The 18,738-nt window shown below is 40.7% G+C and overlaps 2 protein-coding genes across 9 annotated transcripts in view; one reads left to right on the top strand and one right to left on the bottom strand.

Annotated features, from left to right (window-relative positions):
• CEPT1 (choline/ethanolamine phosphotransferase 1) overlaps window positions 1-8,825 on the bottom strand; it is a 38,834-nt gene extending 30,009 nt beyond the window's left edge. Inside the window, exons 1-2 of one of the 6 annotated variants that reach the window (XM_018045904.1) lie at window positions 8,807-8,825; window positions 1,359-1,768 (exon numbers count right to left, since the gene is read on the bottom strand). In XM_018045904.1, coding sequence (XP_017901393.1) covers window positions 1,359-1,697 — 339 coding nt within the window. In that variant the 5' untranslated portion in view covers window positions 1,698-1,768; window positions 8,807-8,825. Of the gene's footprint in view, window positions 1-1,358; window positions 1,769-3,546; window positions 3,608-8,185; window positions 8,430-8,806 lie in introns of those variants that run through there. The other 5 variants (XM_018045899.1, XM_018045901.1, XM_018045900.1 and 2 more) reach the window with 5 other exon arrangements.
• DRAM2 (DNA damage regulated autophagy modulator 2) overlaps window positions 8,355-18,738 on the top strand; it is a 30,703-nt gene continuing 20,319 nt past the window's right edge. Inside the window, exons 1-3 of one of the 3 annotated variants that reach the window (XM_005677913.3) lie at window positions 8,361-8,462; window positions 8,844-8,900; window positions 17,112-17,256. In XM_005677913.3, coding sequence (XP_005677970.1) covers window positions 17,126-17,256 — 131 coding nt within the window. In that variant the 5' untranslated portion in view covers window positions 8,361-8,462; window positions 8,844-8,900; window positions 17,112-17,125. Of the gene's footprint in view, window positions 8,463-8,843; window positions 8,901-9,478; window positions 9,499-17,111; window positions 17,257-18,738 lie in introns of those variants that run through there. The other 2 variants (XM_005677912.3, XM_018045907.1) reach the window with 2 other exon arrangements.

Here is an 18,738-nt window from a genome sequence, read left to right as displayed (position 1 = left end):
TTAAGGATCACCTTCTATCTTCTTGGCTTATCTGTATTGATCATTCTGGCACAGTAAATGTTTTGATTCTCCTTCATTTACCTAACTACCTTGGTTAACTTTTTGACAAGGACAGGGAGGCCTGGCGTGCTGCGATTCATGGGGTTGCAAAGAGTCGGACATGACTGAGCGACTGAACTGAACTGAACTGAAGGACATTTTGAAGCCAAATAAACTTCAATTTACCCGCTGAGTTTCAGTTTTGGTTTTAAGTAGTGAGTAGAGGGAAGGTAGGGAGAAGGCAATGGCACCCCACTCCAGTACTCTTCCCTGGAAAATCCCATGGATGGAGGAGCCTGGTAGGCTGCAGTCCATGGGGTCGCTAAGAGTCAGACACGACTGAGCAACTTCACTTTCACTTTTCACTCTCATGCACTGGAGGAGGAAATGGCAGCCCACTCCAGTGTTCTTGCCTGGAGAATCCCAGGGACGGGGGAGCCTGGTGGGCTGCTGTCTATGGGGTCGCACAGAGTCGGACACGACTGAAGCGACTCAGCAGCAGAGGGAAGGTAAAAGTGAAAGAGCAGCAGAGACATTTATATTTGAGAATGCCCAGCAATACCATATTTCCTTTTTTTAACAGCAGCCACAGCAAGATACAGAGCAGGAAATACATTACATCGTTTCTTTCTTCTATTTTCTTTTGCTGTGTTAAAATAACAGAACAACAGAGATACACCTGGGGTTATCAGCCACATATGTTTACAGGAAGAGAAAAGGGATATTCAACAACTCTCACTGGAAATCAAGAGAACACTTTCAATATGACTAATTTATAGCTGTGCCATCTTCCTACCAGAGACTTTCCTCTCTGATCATTTTAAACCTTGCTAAGACTTTATTGGAGAAGGAAATGGCAACCCACTCCAGTATTCTTGCCTGGAAAATCCCATGGACGGAGAAGCCCGGTGGGCTATAGTTCATGGGGTCGCAAAGAGTTGGACACGACTGAGCGACTTGACTTGACTTGACTTTAAGACTTTATTAGCCATAATAAAGGGGGATAAAATTGTTTTTGTAAAGCATTGAGATTTACTGATTTTAAAGGAACACTTTACATGTTAATCTCAACTAACATTAATTTATCTACTGGCATCAGAGTCCACACTTTGCTTCTGGTTTCTCATAAGCATAGTGTATGTAAAGTAGGTTGTAGTTATGAGAGTTATTAATAGTATATATGACAGGATACTTTAAAACAGCTGACAAACAGCTGTTACATTATCTTACCTTTAGCTAAAATAACCTAAAAATCCCAATTATAGTGTTTCCAGCATGCAATAAATGTTTATATCTGTTATAAAAGAAATTCCTCTTACCTGCTCTGTAGCTGTAGGGCAGTAGAAGACTAATAAAACAGTTGTACAGATGTTTATTGACAATCCAATGATCGTGATCAGATTTGGAGCAATCCAGGAGGGAACTCTGCCAACGAGCCATTCCCAATACCCCTGCATCAAAGGCTCAAGCAAGGACCTTCCGGCACTCTGATACCTGTGTTCTTCTAGCCGCTTAAGTTGATGTCTTGACAATGGTGGTGTAGGTAACTGGAACAACTTATTTAATACACACCCAGGAGTACTCATATGCCCGAAGCCCAAAGGGGACTCCGGGTGAGAATCTCCACATCGTTTCCTTGTCGACCGATGCCCACTCATGGATCTTGGCTTTCTTTTATTTGAGGAGAATACTTTATCTTGTTTTATAGCTTTTGGTGGATGGTCTTTCCCTGGGGGTAGGAAAAAAAAGATATATTTGTCAGCCACTACTTATATCAATGTCAGTACATGTTTAAAAATCGAACTGGCAATAAAATAATACACATTAAACAGGGATCAGAAAAACAGGGATCTGCTTTTAGTTCTAATTCTTACTGGTGTAAAGCCAAAAGAAGTCACATAACCTCATCTTTATGTGAAAAATATTAAGAATTTTAATAATAATATGCTTCCTGTTACCTTATAGCTTACTTGACTTCAAAGCTCATGATTTTTTCAGTTTCACACTACTATCACAGTATAAATCGGAAAAAACCTAATAATGACCTGATCATTTCACATGTGCAGAAACTGAGGTCCAAGACACACTCAAAGACAACTAGTAAACCAGTCTTAATATTGGATAAATGACTTAAATAGAATGGGTCTTAAACTAGATTTTTATTTAATGTGAATAGCTAATACTTATTGAGCACTTACTATGTACTAAACACTTTAAGCAAGTTTTATATATTTACTCATTTAATCTTCACAACCACCATAGATGCTAAATACTATTAATTACTCCAGTTTTTACAGAAAATTAAACTAAGGCACAGACAGGCTAATTAACTTGTCCAAGTTCACAGAGCTGTTAAATGAGGTTCATATAAACAGGGTTTCTGTTTAAATTAAAAGACAGAACTTTTTAGTGGAAAGGGACATGGATAATATTCCATGAGGGAATAAACAACAATGAAAAAAATTAACTTTAAGAGGACAGTATTTATGTGTTAGCAGAGTGAACTGATAAACTGAGGCAGTAAAGAAACAGTTATAAGTGCATTCAGTGACGACTGTTTATGCTGTTGTTCAGTCACACACCCGTGTCCGACTCTTCGCGACCCCATGCACTGCAGCAGGCCAGGCCTCCCTGTCCCTCATAAGGTTTTTTGTAAACCTTAAATTTAAACCCACGAAGTACTTGTACCTGACTTAGAAAGGATCAGAAATAATATAATTACCGTAAGTTATTAACCAATGTAAGAAAACAATGAGAAGCTGATAACATATAAAAATTAGTATGGTGACACCAAAGGTTTGAAGTGGTAAGGGCCTACAGTAGGGTGGTAAAAATGGAAATATGAAGACAGTCAAATCTGTAAGTAATTAGGAGGAGGAATCAAGAGGAAATACTTAGGAGAGTTTAGAAGGAAAATCAGTTATTTTGGCTTTTGGGAGGTATGAGATGAGAGGGGATCTCGGAATGAAAGTAGGAAAGACATACATGCAACTTTTACGTGGAGAGGTTTTAGACAAAAGTCAAATGACTGGAGTTTGGGTGAGATATCAAAACTTCAATTTTTTAACTTGGAAGCTAACGCCTAGTTGAAGATTGGAAAGCAGAAAATTTCTTAAAAGGATTAAGTATGAAGAGAAAAAGAAACTCATGGTTAGTGAGCAGGAAGAGAAACCATTAAAGGATTAAGAAAGGAAAAAACAATCTTAACAGAACTAAAAGGGTAGTGGCATTTGACCAACACAGGTGTACTTTGATCTGGCAGAAAGCTATCCAGAACACAGTACGAAATTCCCAGAAATGCTGCACTATGGGAATACAGAATGTGATACAGGGTCTAGGACAACTCAGCAACGAACTTAGTATCAAAATATGCCCACAACTTCTCTCTATTCCCATAAATAAATTCCAGTGTCACTAATGATCCAAAGTGGCATCCCAAACCTCAGTTAATCCTGTATCTCAATAATTGGTTTAGAGAATAGTTACTGTAGTTATTAACTGACTTACATTTTCAGAAATTGCGAAAGAATCACTGGTTGCCCAGTTTAACTACCTCAAGTGCTCTGAAATAAAAATAACAAAATAATTTCAAGCCAAGACAAACCAAAGTTAATTTTCTACTATTTCAAAGAATTCTTTCACACACTCAATTGTATCATAAAGAAACTGATTTAAAGTGTTTTAAAGTTATATCTATATAATGTCAAACATCTGGTTACAAAATCATTTTAGATGATGAAATAACAGACCAATGACCACCAAAATACTGTACTATCAAGTGGCCAAATTTTCAAAAGTCAAACTGAATGATGTATTTTCATATTTGGTGAGCTATAATCAATCAGCTCTTACAGATTTCCACTTAAATGGGAATAAAAAGTTTGGCCAACTCAATTTATATTTTATTATTGTAGTGACCCATTATCCCATAGTTTGAAAAAAAAAAAAGTGACACATTGAGGATGCTGGCCTGCTTTTGGCACTAAACAGCTACAAGTTTCTGATCCTAATGGTTTTAAGTTTCAGCATCTGGCAGGACTATATGATAAACTGGATACTTTTCCTTTTAAGTGTTTTCCCCTTCTGACCTAGATTTTTGTCCTTCTATTTAAGAAAAATCTACATTTTGACCAACCTTCCTAGACCTACTTATTATATAATACATACATGTAAAAAGGATATTTCAATTTGGCAACACTATCTCTGTGAAGCTTACTAGCAACAAGATTGCAAATAAAAATTCAGATGCATGCTGCCCTTTGCTTTCCACACAGGTAGCCAAAGAGGCTGCTGACACTGCCACAGATTCAGCTCCACTCTTCCTTCCTTCCATCACACCTGAGACCAGGAGGCAACTTCCAGGAAAACCATCTCAGGAAAAAAGAAAGAGGAGTTTCTGAATTTCAGCAAGTGAAAAGCAAACATATCAAGGGAGCAAGACAGTGAAGGTTGCTACAATAGAAGAGGAGACTCCATGGAGAGAAAGGGGAAAGGATCTGAGATAGGAGTATGGAAAGAAGGTAAAAACATTACAAAAATTATTTTAGCTACCTGAGATTTTTATCTAGAGTCAAGCCTATGACCAAAAGGTTGAGGAGAAAACATCATTTTCTACCCACACTACAAGGAACTAAAAAATTAATGCAAGAAATGAAAACTAGTGCTGGTTAGCTTAGAAACCCAGCCACCAGTGATAAGTTTTTATGAGAAAATGGATTCCAAGTTTCAAATGCATTCAGCCAATATCTGAGTGCAGTAAACAAGACAGACATGATCCCAGTTCCCAAGTCCAATGGAAAAATAAGTAAAAAAAGGCAAATAAGCAAATGACATTACACACTTACACACTGTGGTGGGCAGTATGAAGAAAACAAGATGTGGAGTCAGAAAATAGTTGAAGACGAACATTGTAGATAAGGTGGTTGAAGACCATGAAAAAGAAGCATTTACACCTGGTGACTCAGATAGTGAAGTGTCTGTCTGCAATGCAGGAGGCCCAGGTTCGACCCCTGTGCTGGGAAGATCCCCTGGAGAAGGAAATGGCAGCCCACTCCAGTACTCTTGCCTGGAAAATCCCATGGACCGAGGAGCCTGGTAGGCTACAGCCCATGGGGTAGCAAAGAGTAGGACACGACTGAGCAACTTCACTTTCACTTCACATACTAAATTCAGAGAAAAAGGAGAGAGCCATTCCAAGAGCAAGAGAACAGTTCAAGAAAGGAAAACAGACCCTGAGGCAAAATCCAGCTTATCTTTCTTATTCCTATCTGTGGGATCACTATAGCTGGATCATAGTAAACCATATGAAAGAGTGAGATAAAGGAGAGTATGAAAAGCCCAACAATGCAGAGGTTTACAGATTGTGGCAAGGAGTTAATATTTTATTCTGATCTTATAGAAAGCCATCAATTAACCTATAAAGGAATCTATAATTTTGCAGCACAGCCAGTTTATTAACTGAGAAAGTGTTTTAACAAATTATAACAATAAAAGTGAACATTTTAAATGTTTTAAAAACCTCATTACCTGGAATTCAGATTACAATAATACTGATCACTGTCCTATGTAACCTCTCCAGTTGTAATCAGCAAATTTCCCTCCTCTGCTATAACTTGGCTTGAACATGATACTTCTTTCATAGCACTTAACACATTTTGAAGTTTATTTTGTTAATTGTTGGGTTTTTTTGGTCTTTTCCCCACACTGATACGTAAGACACAGGAGTGCGGGAGCCATGCATGTCTTAACATTCTTTTCCCAAAATCTTATACCATACCTAACACTAGGTGGGTGATCCGTACTTATTTGTGGGACAATGAACAAATGTGATTCATCTAGTTATTTAAGAGCACCGGATTGTTCTAGATCTTAGAGGAAACAGAAAGATTGAAATATGCCATCCACGCCCTCAAGCTCAAAGTGGTGGTGGGGAGTCTTGTAAATAACTAAGCTATAACATATTATGAACAAACTGCTGTGGGAGTTCAGGGAAGGGTGCACATATGGTCTAACAAAATTCCTCTTTGCACAGACATGTACTTATGTGAAAAGTCCAATGAAGGTACAAAAATAAAATCATAGACATTTAATAAGTATCTTTACTAAAATTATACACAATTTGTAGACCTTAATATTTAAGTCTGTGATGCAAAACATCTGTGCTTATAGCTCTAAAGATAATAACATGCTGCCTACAATATTCCAGTGTTCAGCACTGGTGAAAATCTGACAAGTATCACACTAAAAAAGGAATCTCCAACCGCTCAGCAGAGCATAAGGTAAGCTCACACAATATCCAACCTGTAGTGTGAAATTCCAGAATTCCCATCCTCCCTCTGTCTAAGAGTGCCAAGTTTTGAGCTGCACTGATTCAGCAGTATGTTTACAACCCTTTCACAGGAATTGGTGACTACACAGCTCTTTCCACTTCTATGGCACTATTAAAGGAAAATACCAATGGTGAACAATATTTGAGAGGCAGAGCAAACTATAAAAAAATCAAGCTTAAAAAAATTAAAAGGATCACAGGATTACATTCAGCATTATTTAACAAGTGATACACAGAACAAGTTACCAAAAACAAAAGCCTTTTCAGAAGACTTGGAAGCTAAAACAGTACTGTGTAACACAATTTAGATCTACTGCTTTGCTGAAGTGAAACCTTGCATTCCTTAAAAAAAAAAAGGAAACAATTTCTTTCAGAAACAAACAAGCAAAAAAAGCCAAAGCTTAACATTTGGTGTTTTATTTTCCTATTCCCTTAAAAGAGACAGCATAGCATGACCCTCAAAAAGAATGTCACCGGTACTTTTAGCCTTATCAAGTTTACTGCTGCCTAGAAAACACACTGACTATGCAGTAATATCTAACGGGGGTTATAAAACAAGTTTATATTTAAATATCAAACATATAATAGTGTTTATAAAGTAAATTTTAAGAGATTGGGTATGGGAGAGGAAGAAGAATGCATTTATGAAACCATAATTGTAAATATTCAATAATAATCTAATAGCTGGACAACAAATGAAGGTACCTCTGTCAGAACAGGTTAATACAAGAGGCAGCTTTATCTGGCTTTTTTCCTAAATGCAAGGGTTGTAAAGACAAGTTGCACAAGGGGCTTCCAAATAGTTTTTGTTAGCACGAAATGAATAGGTAGCAAAATGCCTTTAGAACTTCAATATCTGGAATTTTACGTGAAAGCCAATGGTTCTTAAGTTCTTATGGTCCAAATGCTCTCAATTCAACACCTCCACTGAACACATGCCCAGCAGTACGAGACTAGAAACAGAATCTTTATTCCTTGTTTACACACACGACCCTAACGTTTGTTTAAAGATAATTATGAACTTGCCTATTACCGTTAACAGGGATTCATCAATGAACTAAGAGACTTAAAGCAAAATCATACATATATATTAATACCAATGATGAAAAATGTCATAAATGACACAAAAACGCCAATCACCGAACTGGAGTAAAAACAAGTTAAACACAGCAACATTTAAAGATCCCATTCATCTAGTGTTCTAGGGACACCGGCAAAGACTAGCAAGCAAACCCTTCCGTCCTTCCAAGAATACTTCTGAAATAAATCCTAGGTGGCAACCTTAGAGATCGTCAGTATACTCTGAGATTTCTAGAAAAGTTGCTGACCAAGAAGTGTGGCCCCAGCCACGAACCACCAGCACCGTATTCCAAACGGAAGGCAAATTCGGCACAGGATTCAACACGGTTTGTGGACTTAGCAACACCTGAGCAGGAGGGTGTGGACCTGACAGGCAAGGTCGGTTCCGCGCAGGCAGCGCCCCTAGCCCTCGGCCCGCCCAGCCCGGGCCGCCGAGGTTTTCTCCAGCCTTACACCCAGCACAGCAGTCCCCGAGCTCTCGCGCTGGCAATGAGCCACTTCAATCTCTCCATCCAGGGTCAGAGGAGCACTAGCCCCTCGCCCTCCCCACAAGCCCGCGCGCGAGGCTAACTGCGCGAGGAAGAAACTGCGTTCACCTCGCGCGAGTCCATACAGAGATATATTCCAATGCCCCACCCCACAACTTGCAGCCCTCTCTCCGCCCCTTTTGAGACTCGTGGCCCCGACACATTCTTTATACTCTGGCTGTTTCCCCAGGACCGAGCCTCGCAACCTTACCACGGCCCGCAAAAGCACACCGCTAGAATTAAGACCTGCGACTCCAGCCGACTGGGTGACTCTGATCCGCGGCAGCACGTTCACGACACTTTCGCGATTGCCGTAAAGGGATACAGTGTCGGAGCCGGCGGCGGCGCGAGCGCGCACCTCCGAGTAGTGAGCGCGCCCCGGGACCGGCTTGGCTGCTCGGGAGCGCGCTTCGGGGCCCTGCCCCATCTCGGTTCAGCCGGCCGCCTCCCGACCCGGCTGTCCGTACTGGCAGGGTCGTCTGAGCGAGGTAGGCCAAATAGGGGATGAGAGCCGGCTCCAGCCCCAGCTAAGTAGGGGTGTATTAGAGAATGGGATCGGGCGGATCAGAGAGGGGGATGCTGCCAGGAGCCCCACAACCCCGTGGCGGGCGTGCGAGGCGTCCAGCTTCCAGGGACCACGCTGTGCGACTTGCGGGAGAGGGACCAGATGGCAGCCGGAGCGCGGACGGACTGCTGGGAGTCCGAGTGGGGAGGAGGGGTCTTGAGTGGGTGCAGGCTGGGTTCAGGTCTCCTCGCCTCACCTTTCTGTGTGAGTTCTTGGTCTTTCCCCCTCCCCCGCACTCCTCCACGCCTCGCTTGCCCCAAGCCCTACCAAGCCCTCCGCCTCCTACGTCTTTTCTTTGCCTCAGGCACGGGTTAATCGAGCTCTTCGTCCCAGTTCTTTGCGCCTCCGGAAGAAGTCAGCGGTGGGTGTAAATAATTCCTTGGTTTTATTTGTTTTAAGCGGTTATCGAGAACCTTTGCCCCAGTCCCACAAAAAACTGTGATTGAGTACACCTTCCCTTTGTCACTCCCGGGCTTGGATTCCTTGGAAGGGTGGGGTAGGGGAGGAAGGTTTTTGTGGTGACTTGCTAAGGAAACAGCAACCCGCTCCAGTATTCACGCCTGGAAAATCCCATCGACCGAGGAGCCTGGGGGCTACAGTCCATGGGGTCGCAGAGTCGGACACGACTGAGCGACTTCACTTTCACTTTCATTTTGTGTTTACCCGAAGCTCCTGTCTGCCTTAGGATGAGCAGAGTAGTGTGTGTGTGTGTGTGTGTGTGTGTGTGTGTGTTGTGTGTGGTGTGTATGTTAGTCGCTCAGTCGTGCCCCACTCTTTGGGGTTCCTGGACCGGGGCCCGCCAGGTTCCTCTGTCTATAGACTTCTTCAGGCAATAATACGGGTGGGTAGCCATTCCCTTCTCCAGGGGATCTCCCCCACCCAAGGATTGAACCCGGGTCTCCTGCATTGCAGGCAGATTCTTTACCGTCTGAGCCACCAGGAAAGTCCAGTATACAAAGGTAAATACCTAGTCCTTTGTATCCTCACAACTGTGCTTACATTAGGATACATTTGTAAAACTCCACATTTTCCCAGTTCTCCCAAATTTAAATTTATAAACCAATACTAAATACAGCTCTAATTTGCCATGCACCGTCAGATTCTCCCTCGACTTCTCTCCCTGTAATGTTTGATCTGACTTGTAAAAGTGTTACTTAAATTTCTAAACTATTTAATTTTTAATCATTACAAGAATAGTGTGTTTGTCAGAAGGCCAAATTAGAGTTTAGAAAAATAACCATTTACTATTATGTTTTGCTTTGGGCATGATTCTGTGTACCTGTGGCTTTCTTTCTTCACTTGGAATATCCAGAATTTACTTTTTTATTGTCCCTAAGCAATCACCACTTAGAGGAGACAGCATAAAGAATTCATCTTTTTACCGGTGGCATTTAACTATTGCAGAATTTAAAACTTGTAGATGCAGTTCTGATTCAGGGGTCTTCAAGGAAAGCAGAGATAAGATAGATGAGAAATGCAAGAACATTTTGTTAAATGTTTCTGTCATTGCTATGTGAAGGTTATTCCTGCCTATTTTCAAGAATCTTGAAAGGTTTCTTAAATTATTAAGCATTAAAATTCCAATTTTGCTTGGTTGGCAGTGCTTCCAGCTTTTCAGTGTGATAATACACAGGCAACAGTAGTCTTCCTCAGCTCGGTGCACTTAAATTTCTCAGTGGACCTTTGCAAACTGGTAAACCATTTGCCCAATAACCTCAGATATGCAGATAAGACTAGCCTAATGGCAGAAAGCCAAGAGGAACTAAAGAGCCTCCTGATGAAGGTACAAGAGGACAGTGAAAAAACCGGCTTCAAACTCAACATTCAAAAAACTAACATGGCATCTGGTCCCATCACTTCATGGCAAATAGATGGGGAAAAAATGGAAACAATGAAAGACTTCATTTTCTTGGGCTCCAAAATCACTGTGGATGGTGACTGTAGCCATGAAATTGAAAGATGCTTGCTCCTTGGAAGAAAAGCTATGACAAACTTAGAGTATTAAAAATCAGAGACATCACCTTGCCAACAAAGGTTGGTATAGTCAAAGCTATGGTTTTTCCAGTAGTTATGTATGGATGTGAGAATTGGACCATAAAGAAGGCTGAGTGCCAAGGAATTGATGCTTTCAAACTGTGGTGCTGGAGAAGACTCTTGAGAGTCTTTTGGACAGCAAGGAGATCAAACCAGTTAGTCCTAAAGGAAATCAAACCTGAGTGTTCATTGGAAAGACTGATGCTGAAGCTGAAGCTCTCATACTTTGGCCAGCTGATGCGAAGAGCTGACTAATTGGAAAAGACCCTGATGCTGGGAAAGATTGAGGGCAGGAGAAGGGGGTGACAGAGGATGGGATGGTTGTATGGCATCACCGACTCAGTGAACATGAGCTGAGCAAACTTCAGGAGACAGTGAAGGACCGGGAAGCCTGGCATACTGCCATGGGGTCCCAAACAGTTGGATATGACTGAGCAGCTGAACAACAACCATTTGCTGCTGCTTTTCCTCTAAATTGTCAATTTAGATAACTAGAACTCTCAAAACCTAAGGAGATAGGAATCTAAGATGATGCACATGTACAAGGAATTAAGAATTGTCATTCCCCATCCCTGTGGCTAATTGTGGTTGTACAGAGTTGATAAATCACCTATCATCATTATGGGGCTTCACAGGTGGCTCAGTGGTGAAGAATCCGCCTGCCAGTGCAGGGAACCCTGGAGATACAAGTTCCATCCCTGGGTGAGGAAGATCCCCTGGAGGAGGAAATGGCAGCCTACTCCAGTATCCTTGCCTGGAAATTCCCATGGGCAGAGGAGCCAGTGGTCTACAGTCCATAGGGTCAGAAAGAGCTGGACATGACTCAGTGATCGAGCAGGAGCGTCATGATTGTCTGCATGTTTACTCTGTGCTACTCTACGGGATAGCTACTTTACAAGTCAGAATACTGAAACTCAGAGAAGCTAAGTAACTTGCCTGAAATTGTACAGCTGGGATGTGATAAAGCTGAGATTTGCACTTACGTAAATCTGATCTTACAACTGTGTTCTTCCCGTTGCATCTCAGGGACTGGTCAATGCTGTATTTGGCTTAATAATAAGCTATCATTTTCTACCTCATTATTGTTTTTCCTTCTGTGGAAGGGAACTCAGTGTTCTTCATTTAATTTTATCCTTTTTGAGATCAGTGAAAGGTGTCTAATGTGAGAAAGAATGAGAAAATTGAAATCCCAGATTTAAAATATTATTTAATTCTATATATTATATTATTATAAAATACACACATAGCAACTCTTTAAAGAAAAAATTAATAGCATAGTGCTCTACCCTTGAGCAATATTGGTGCATTGACTTGAAATTTTACATGTTTTAAAGACGTGGGTTGAAACAGCCTCTATTTTGTTTATATGTGAGTTTCAGGATTTACAAAAAGGTGCAAGTTTGGGCATATTTGAAGACTGGTATTTTGTGAACTTTAATCTTTTACATTCTAAAAGAGGAACAAATGTTTACTGACCACCCGTGAGAGCATCTTTACATATATTATCTCATTTACTTCTTGAGTAAACCTCTCTGAAGCAGGTATTCTTTTAGAGCGTTTAACAGTTAATACTAAAAGGTACCAGTATCAGTAAGTGTTTAGGTTCTTTACTTGTACTATGTCAGTGTAACCCCTGTAATAGTAATCCAGCACTGTCCAACAGAACTTTTCCATGATAATGGAAATGTTCCATGTTTTCACCATCCTGTATGGTAGCTACAGCTGTGGCTTCTGAGCACTTGAAATGCATCTAGTACAACTGAGGAACTGCAATTTTTAATTTAAATAGTCATATGTGGCTTTGTTGTTGTTATTCAGTCACTAAGTTATTCCATTCTTTGTGACCCCATGGACTGCAGCAAGCCAGGCTCGTCTGTCCTCCACTGTCTCCCCGAGTTTGTTCATTGAGTCTCTGATGCTATCTAACCATCTCCTCTGCCGCCTCCTTCTCCTTTTGTCTTCAGTCTTTCCCAGCATCAGTATCTTTTCCAGTGAGTCAGCTCTTCGCCTGTGGCTGGTACTGACTGTATTGGACAGTACAGCCTTTGCCGATAATATTATTGTCATTTTTCAAAGGAGCAACTGGTTCAGAGAAATTAATGGAGCTTGCCCAAGTTCACACGATTTTATTTAAAGAAGTTTTTGAGCAGAAATACGTTTTAGGAAAGTTAATTTGGCAGCGCATGTAGAATGGATGGAGGGGAAGGAAAAACACAGGCCAAAAGAAATGAGAATCTTACTTGAGTGTTTACAGTGGTAGCTAGTGGAGAAGGCAATGGCACCCGACTCCAGTACTCTTGCCTGGAAAATCCCATGGACAGAGAAGCCTGGTAGGCTGCAGTCCATGGGGTTGCTAAGAGTCAGACACGACTGAGTGACTTCACTTTCACTTTTTACTTTCATGCATTGAGGAAATGGCAACCCACTGCACTGTTCTTGCCTGGAGAATCCCAGGGGTGGGGGAGCCTGCTGGGCTGCCATCTATGGGGTCGCACAGAGTCGGACACGACGGAAGCGATTTAGCAGCAGCAGTGATAGCTAGGAATAAGAATGGTTGCAAATGACCAGGAGCTGCATCTTGTCACAAGAATATTGTACTGCATATCACTAGGCTAGGAAAAGGGCAAAATTTGAAATGTGATTTCTATTGAATGTAAATTGCTTTTGCACCATCGTAAAGATGAACTACTGTAAGTTGGGGATCGCTTGTACTGTTAACTGAAATAGAAAATTCATGAACTTTTTTGGGGTTTATGAGCATCTGGTTTGGGTTATTGAGTACTTTTTATGGGCAAGTCCCTATTCTGTGAGTAGAGAAGGGGAATTCCTCATCAAGGATTTTATCCACTTCAGACACCCTCCCCAATTTTTATACTGTCAAAGAAAATGAGCTGTAAGAGATGTGCAAGTCAGGTGTTCTCAGAAGAAGGAATGTTTATTTCCAGATCCAAATGGATTAGGGAAGGTTGTGTGGATATGGTATCTCAGCGCGATTTTGAAGAACAGGAAAGATCTGGACATGTACAAACAATTAAAGGAAGAGGTCATGTGGGAATTCTCTGGTGGCCCAGTAGTTAAGAGTACCAGGCTTTCACTGCCATGGCCTGGGTTCAGTCCCTGGTCCAGGAACTGAGATCATGCAAGCTGCATGGCAAGGCCAAAAAAGTAAAATAAAATAAGATAGGCTTTCCCATTCTCCCTGGACAAAGACAGTGCTTTCCCTAACTTTGAACAAAATGAATCATCTATCTCCAGCACTCCAACTCTCTTCTCTGACTTTATCCCATATTCTGGAACTTGACTGGGACCACAGCCTCCAACATACCTGAGATTAACACAGCCCTTGGGAATTCTGGGAGTTTTGGTGTTTGTTTGTTTATTTGTTTTTTAAGAGGTCATGCTTCTAGCAATAGGGTGGACAAAATCTTTTGAAAATCCCTTTTGCCAAAATACCCAAATGCTGAATAAATTATATTAGCCTTGTAAATGTATAGCAGTCCTCATAGGAAAGAAGGGAAAATTCCCAGGGCTAAAAAGTCGAAGAGAGTTGACACCAGGGTCGTAAACTAGTAGTGTGTCTTTTGAGGGGGCTTTGAAATAAAGTACAATTACAGATAAATGATAGGCTACCCCTGTTACCACCCAAGTTAGAGAGAGAGAATTCATAACCCTTTGACCTCCTGGATGTATAACTTCCAGGGACACCATTCATGTTATATAGTTTGTGTAGGTGATGCCTGTGTGTCAGGGGATGACTTTTTCATAAAAAAAGAGTAAATATTCCCATTTGCAGTTGTACAACTCGTGGCCTTGGAGAACCACCTCTTCCCTCAAATTAACCAGGAGCCTCAAAAATCTACATATTCAATGAAAGATGGGCTAGGAAGAAATATCTCCTTCCTGGCAGAGAGGGATCACAAATTTGTTCCTTTTATCACAGCTCCAGGTGGGGGAATAAAGATACCACATAAGAACTTAAAACTATAGGGCCTGTCATCACTCAGATTCAAAGTTTAAATTTACTTGTATACATGATCTGAAAAACTGGGAAGCCAAGAAATTAAAGTCAACCCAGGTTCATAATGTGCCAGAGTACCTGGAAAAAATACAGACTCGCTGGAATGATTCACCCTTAATCTAAGCCTTTTAGAATACTCCCAATTAAGATAATCTAAACAGGTTCTTTGGTGGCTCGGAGGTTAAAGCGTCTGCCCGCAGTGCGGGAGACCTGGGTTCGATCCCTGGGTCCGATCCCTGGATCAGGAAGATCCCCTGGAGAAGGAAATGGCAACCCACTCCAGTATTCTTGCCTGGAGAATTCCATGGACAGAGGAGCCTGGCAGGCTACAGTCTATGGGGTCGCAAAGAGTCAGACACGACTGAGCGATTTCACTTTCACTTCAAACAGGAGCTCATAGTCAAAAATTGGAAAAAAAAAATGTGTGCAAGAGCTGTCAGAACCAACAAATTCGAAACTACACTCCTGAAGATTTTAAATTCAAATTTTTAGAAGTTACTAAAAATTTATAGAAATTAAGAATTATAGTCCAAAAACATGCTGGGGAAAGTCCTATAGGAACTTCGCAAGGAATTGGCATCAGGTAAAGAAGGACTGGGAGTGATCCCTGAGAGATGGGAAACAATGGCTCCAATTTACTGCCTAGGGAGAGTTCCCAAGCAAGACACCCAATGTGAAAGTGTTAGTTGCTCAATCATGTCCGACTCTTTGCGACCCCATGGACTGTAGCCCACCAGGTTCCTCTGTCCATGGAATTTCTCCAGGCAGGGATACTGAAGTGGGTTGCCATTTCCTTCTCCCAGGGATCCTTCTGAACCAGGGATTGAACTTGGGTCTACTGCGTTGCAAGAAGATTCTTTACCACCTGAGCCACGAGGGAAGCCCCAGGGAACTAGCATGATTAACTAAATAGAGGAGTAAAATTGATGGAATGTTAAGGGAAGACAGGAAGAAAGAACAGAAAAGAGGAGATTATGATGATTCAGACAGGAAATTACTCAAATTGGGTGTACAATGGTGACTGTAGGGATAAAGGAAAAGAAACTTATTTAGCAAGGTTTAGATGTACATATTTAGTAGCAAGTCAGATGATCAGAGTTAAAGAGAAGTACAAGTCAAAAATGGCTGAGGTTTCATTATTTGGAAGGTCAGTCTGAGATGAGGAAGCTGAGCATGTTCAAGGATCGTGGAGATAAGAGTGTAAGTTTTTACAGAGTTCATGGGAAATACTGAATTGCAGTCTGTCACACTATGAGAAGATACTCCTTCAAATATGAAATTATTTTCACATGTGTAATAGTAATTTCTTATAATTTGAAAGTATTTCTATACTTTTAAAAATTAAATGCATGGAGATAAATTAATATTTCCTAATTCATATTATTGACACCTTATTACTCACCAACATCCTCAGTCTGGAATTTAAGGGAGAAAGTGGTGATGTATGGTATAAGTGTAGATAGGCCTTGTAAAGTTAAGTGAGAAAGAAAACCAAACAAGCAGTGTCCTTGTTGAGAAAGTAAGGGTGCTGTTGGAAACAAAACAGGAATACTCAGATGAAGCTAGAAGAGTTGAGACTTGAAATGTATAGCAATTAATGTGTGGTAGTGGAGGAGGAGGTGTGACACTATTTGTAGCCAGACAAAACAAAGATTCAAAGGTGTGCAAGAGGGCATGACACAGTTGGCAACCTGAAAGAGATTTGCATCATGATTGGTGTTAGAATGGAACTGCCTGAGTTTGAATACTGTCTCTACTGCAGCCCTATGACCTTGGGCAGTTCTCTTAACTTCTATGATTCTGTTCTGAGGAATAAAGGAGATCATATGTTTAAGGTACTTAGTAGGCTTGCTGACTCAGTAAGCACTGTTTTTGTATTGATGGTGAAGATGATGATAGCTAGGGCAGGGAACTGGGAGCAGACAGAGAAGTGGCCAGAAAGGAATGTATTGAATAAATAGAGATCAGGCAATAAAAAGACCATAGGCCATGTTAAGAAGGAAAGAAAACTTGTAAGGGCATGGGGGGAGGCACTGAAAGGTTCTCTGGAGGAGAATAAAGTGGTCAGATTGGTATTTTAGAATTAGAATGCTTTTTTTAAAATATAGTAGAGTCTGGGTTGGTTGTGGTCCAGACTAAGGGAGGACCATTTAGAAGGTTATAATAATAATCTGGTCAAGAAATGATGGTGGTCTAGGTAGAGTAGTAGCAGTGAAGATGGAGAGAAGGGGCAGATTTGAGGAAATCCAAGAGGTGAAGTTAATAGTCCTTAGTAATTGATTATGTGTGGAAAGATGGGGTAGAGAGATAGTGTCTGGATGCAGAAAGTGGTTGATTCCTGGTTCCATTTACTATGAAACTGAAGGAGAATAGGTGTCAGTAGATGGTGTGGGAATTGATCAGAAGTGAAACAGCTGAGGATGAAAAGTACGGTTTTGTGGGGTGGGATGGCCGAAGTAGAATAGATGAAATACTCTTGAATAATCTTACCTAATTTGGTTTTTTTTATTCCTGCCTCAGGAGACCTGTTTGAGATGTGGTGGTTTCAGCAAGGCCTCAGTTTCCTTCCTTCAGCCCTTGTAATTTGGACGGCGGCTGCTTTCATATTTTCATATATCACTGCTATCACACTTCACCATGTTGACCCTGTTTTGCCTTATATCAGGTCAGTGAAATGTATTCTTTTGTGGAGAATGGTGTGTATCATTCATGTTTTAATATTGAACTCAACATTTAATTTTAACATTTTGAAATTCAAATTTTATGTTTGATATTACAATAATAAAAGCAGAAAAAGGAAGTTGTATTTGGTTCTTTCTGTGTCACAGAGAAATATGGAGACAGATGGTTAAGGTTTAGTTAGTGAATTGTGACACCTCAATGCCTGTTTTCCAAATAAGTATTCAAGGTTTCAGGAGATAGAGTTGGAATTGTTTTCCCTTTACAATTCAAAAATACTAGAACAACAGTAATAAGAATCTGCCCACAATGTGGGGGACTCAAGATCCATCTCTGGATCAGGAAGATCCCCTGGAGAAGGGCATGGCAACCCACTCCAGTATTCTTGCCTGGAGAATTCCATGGACAGAGGATCCTGGCGGGCTACAGTCCATGGAGTCTCAAATAGTCGGACACGACTGAGTGACTGACAGTTTCACTTTCTTTCAAAGATAACGGTAATGGCAAACATCAATTGATTTGCTTACTGTGTACAAGGTAGTGTTCTAAGCATTCTTCTTAAATAGGTCTTAAATAATTGAATCTTTACAGCCACCCTTTGAGTTAGGAACTATTACCCCATTTGATAGAGGAAGGAAAGAGGTCCAAGGAGGTTGTTTGTTCAAGGGCATATGACTCAGTAATTGATGGAACCAAGGTTCAGTTTGACCAGGTGAGCCGTTTGATTCTAGAGACTATGATCTTACTCTTTATGACATGTTGCCTAGATTTTTCTGACACACTAAGTATCTACATTTGTTGATAATGTTTTTGAAATATCAAAACTACTTGTGATTTAAATATGGGTACTTAATTACGTGTGCTATGTCCATAATCTTTTTTTTTTTCCAGTTATAAAGGCAATACGTTTTTATTATAACACATTTTACACAGTACTAGAGTGATTATAAAAGTGAAATTCAAAGTCTTTTCCAGCCTCCCTCTAGTTTCTGCTCCTCCAGGAATGATTAACGACTTGGTTGATTTTCTCCCAGTTTGGTTGTTTGTTGTAGTTGTTTCATTTGTTTGTGTACCCTCTGAAAAATAACCTTTCCAACACAGAAAATAGAGCACTTCTTAAAGGTGATAGACTTAAAGGATAAATTTATCTGTTTTAAATGTCAAGAAGAGATCAGGGCAGTGCCATTTCATTTATTGTTTCCACAATGGTATGGTGTAGCACACAGGTCACCAACAGATTGAGTCTACTTGAAGAAGATTTATAAAATCCAAAGATATAAAGTTTCCAGTTCTAGGAATAATTTTGATAAGTCACCACTGTTCACCACTCTGATCTAAGGACCTGTAGCTTAAAGGGCCAGTTCATTTTCTAGTAACCCCAAGAGAGCATACATATTCGTGAGAGTCTTCCGTCATTTTTATTTCCCCTTAGAGAATTTGCTTTTCATTTCAAACAGCTCTTTATAAT

This window comes from Capra hircus, chromosome 3, assembly GCF_001704415.2.
Source record: "Capra hircus breed San Clemente chromosome 3, ASM170441v1, whole genome shotgun sequence".
In the NCBI taxonomy this organism is placed as follows: Eukaryota; Metazoa; Chordata; class Mammalia; order Artiodactyla; family Bovidae; genus Capra; species Capra hircus.
This window is presented reverse-complemented; position numbering and strand designations above follow the sequence as displayed.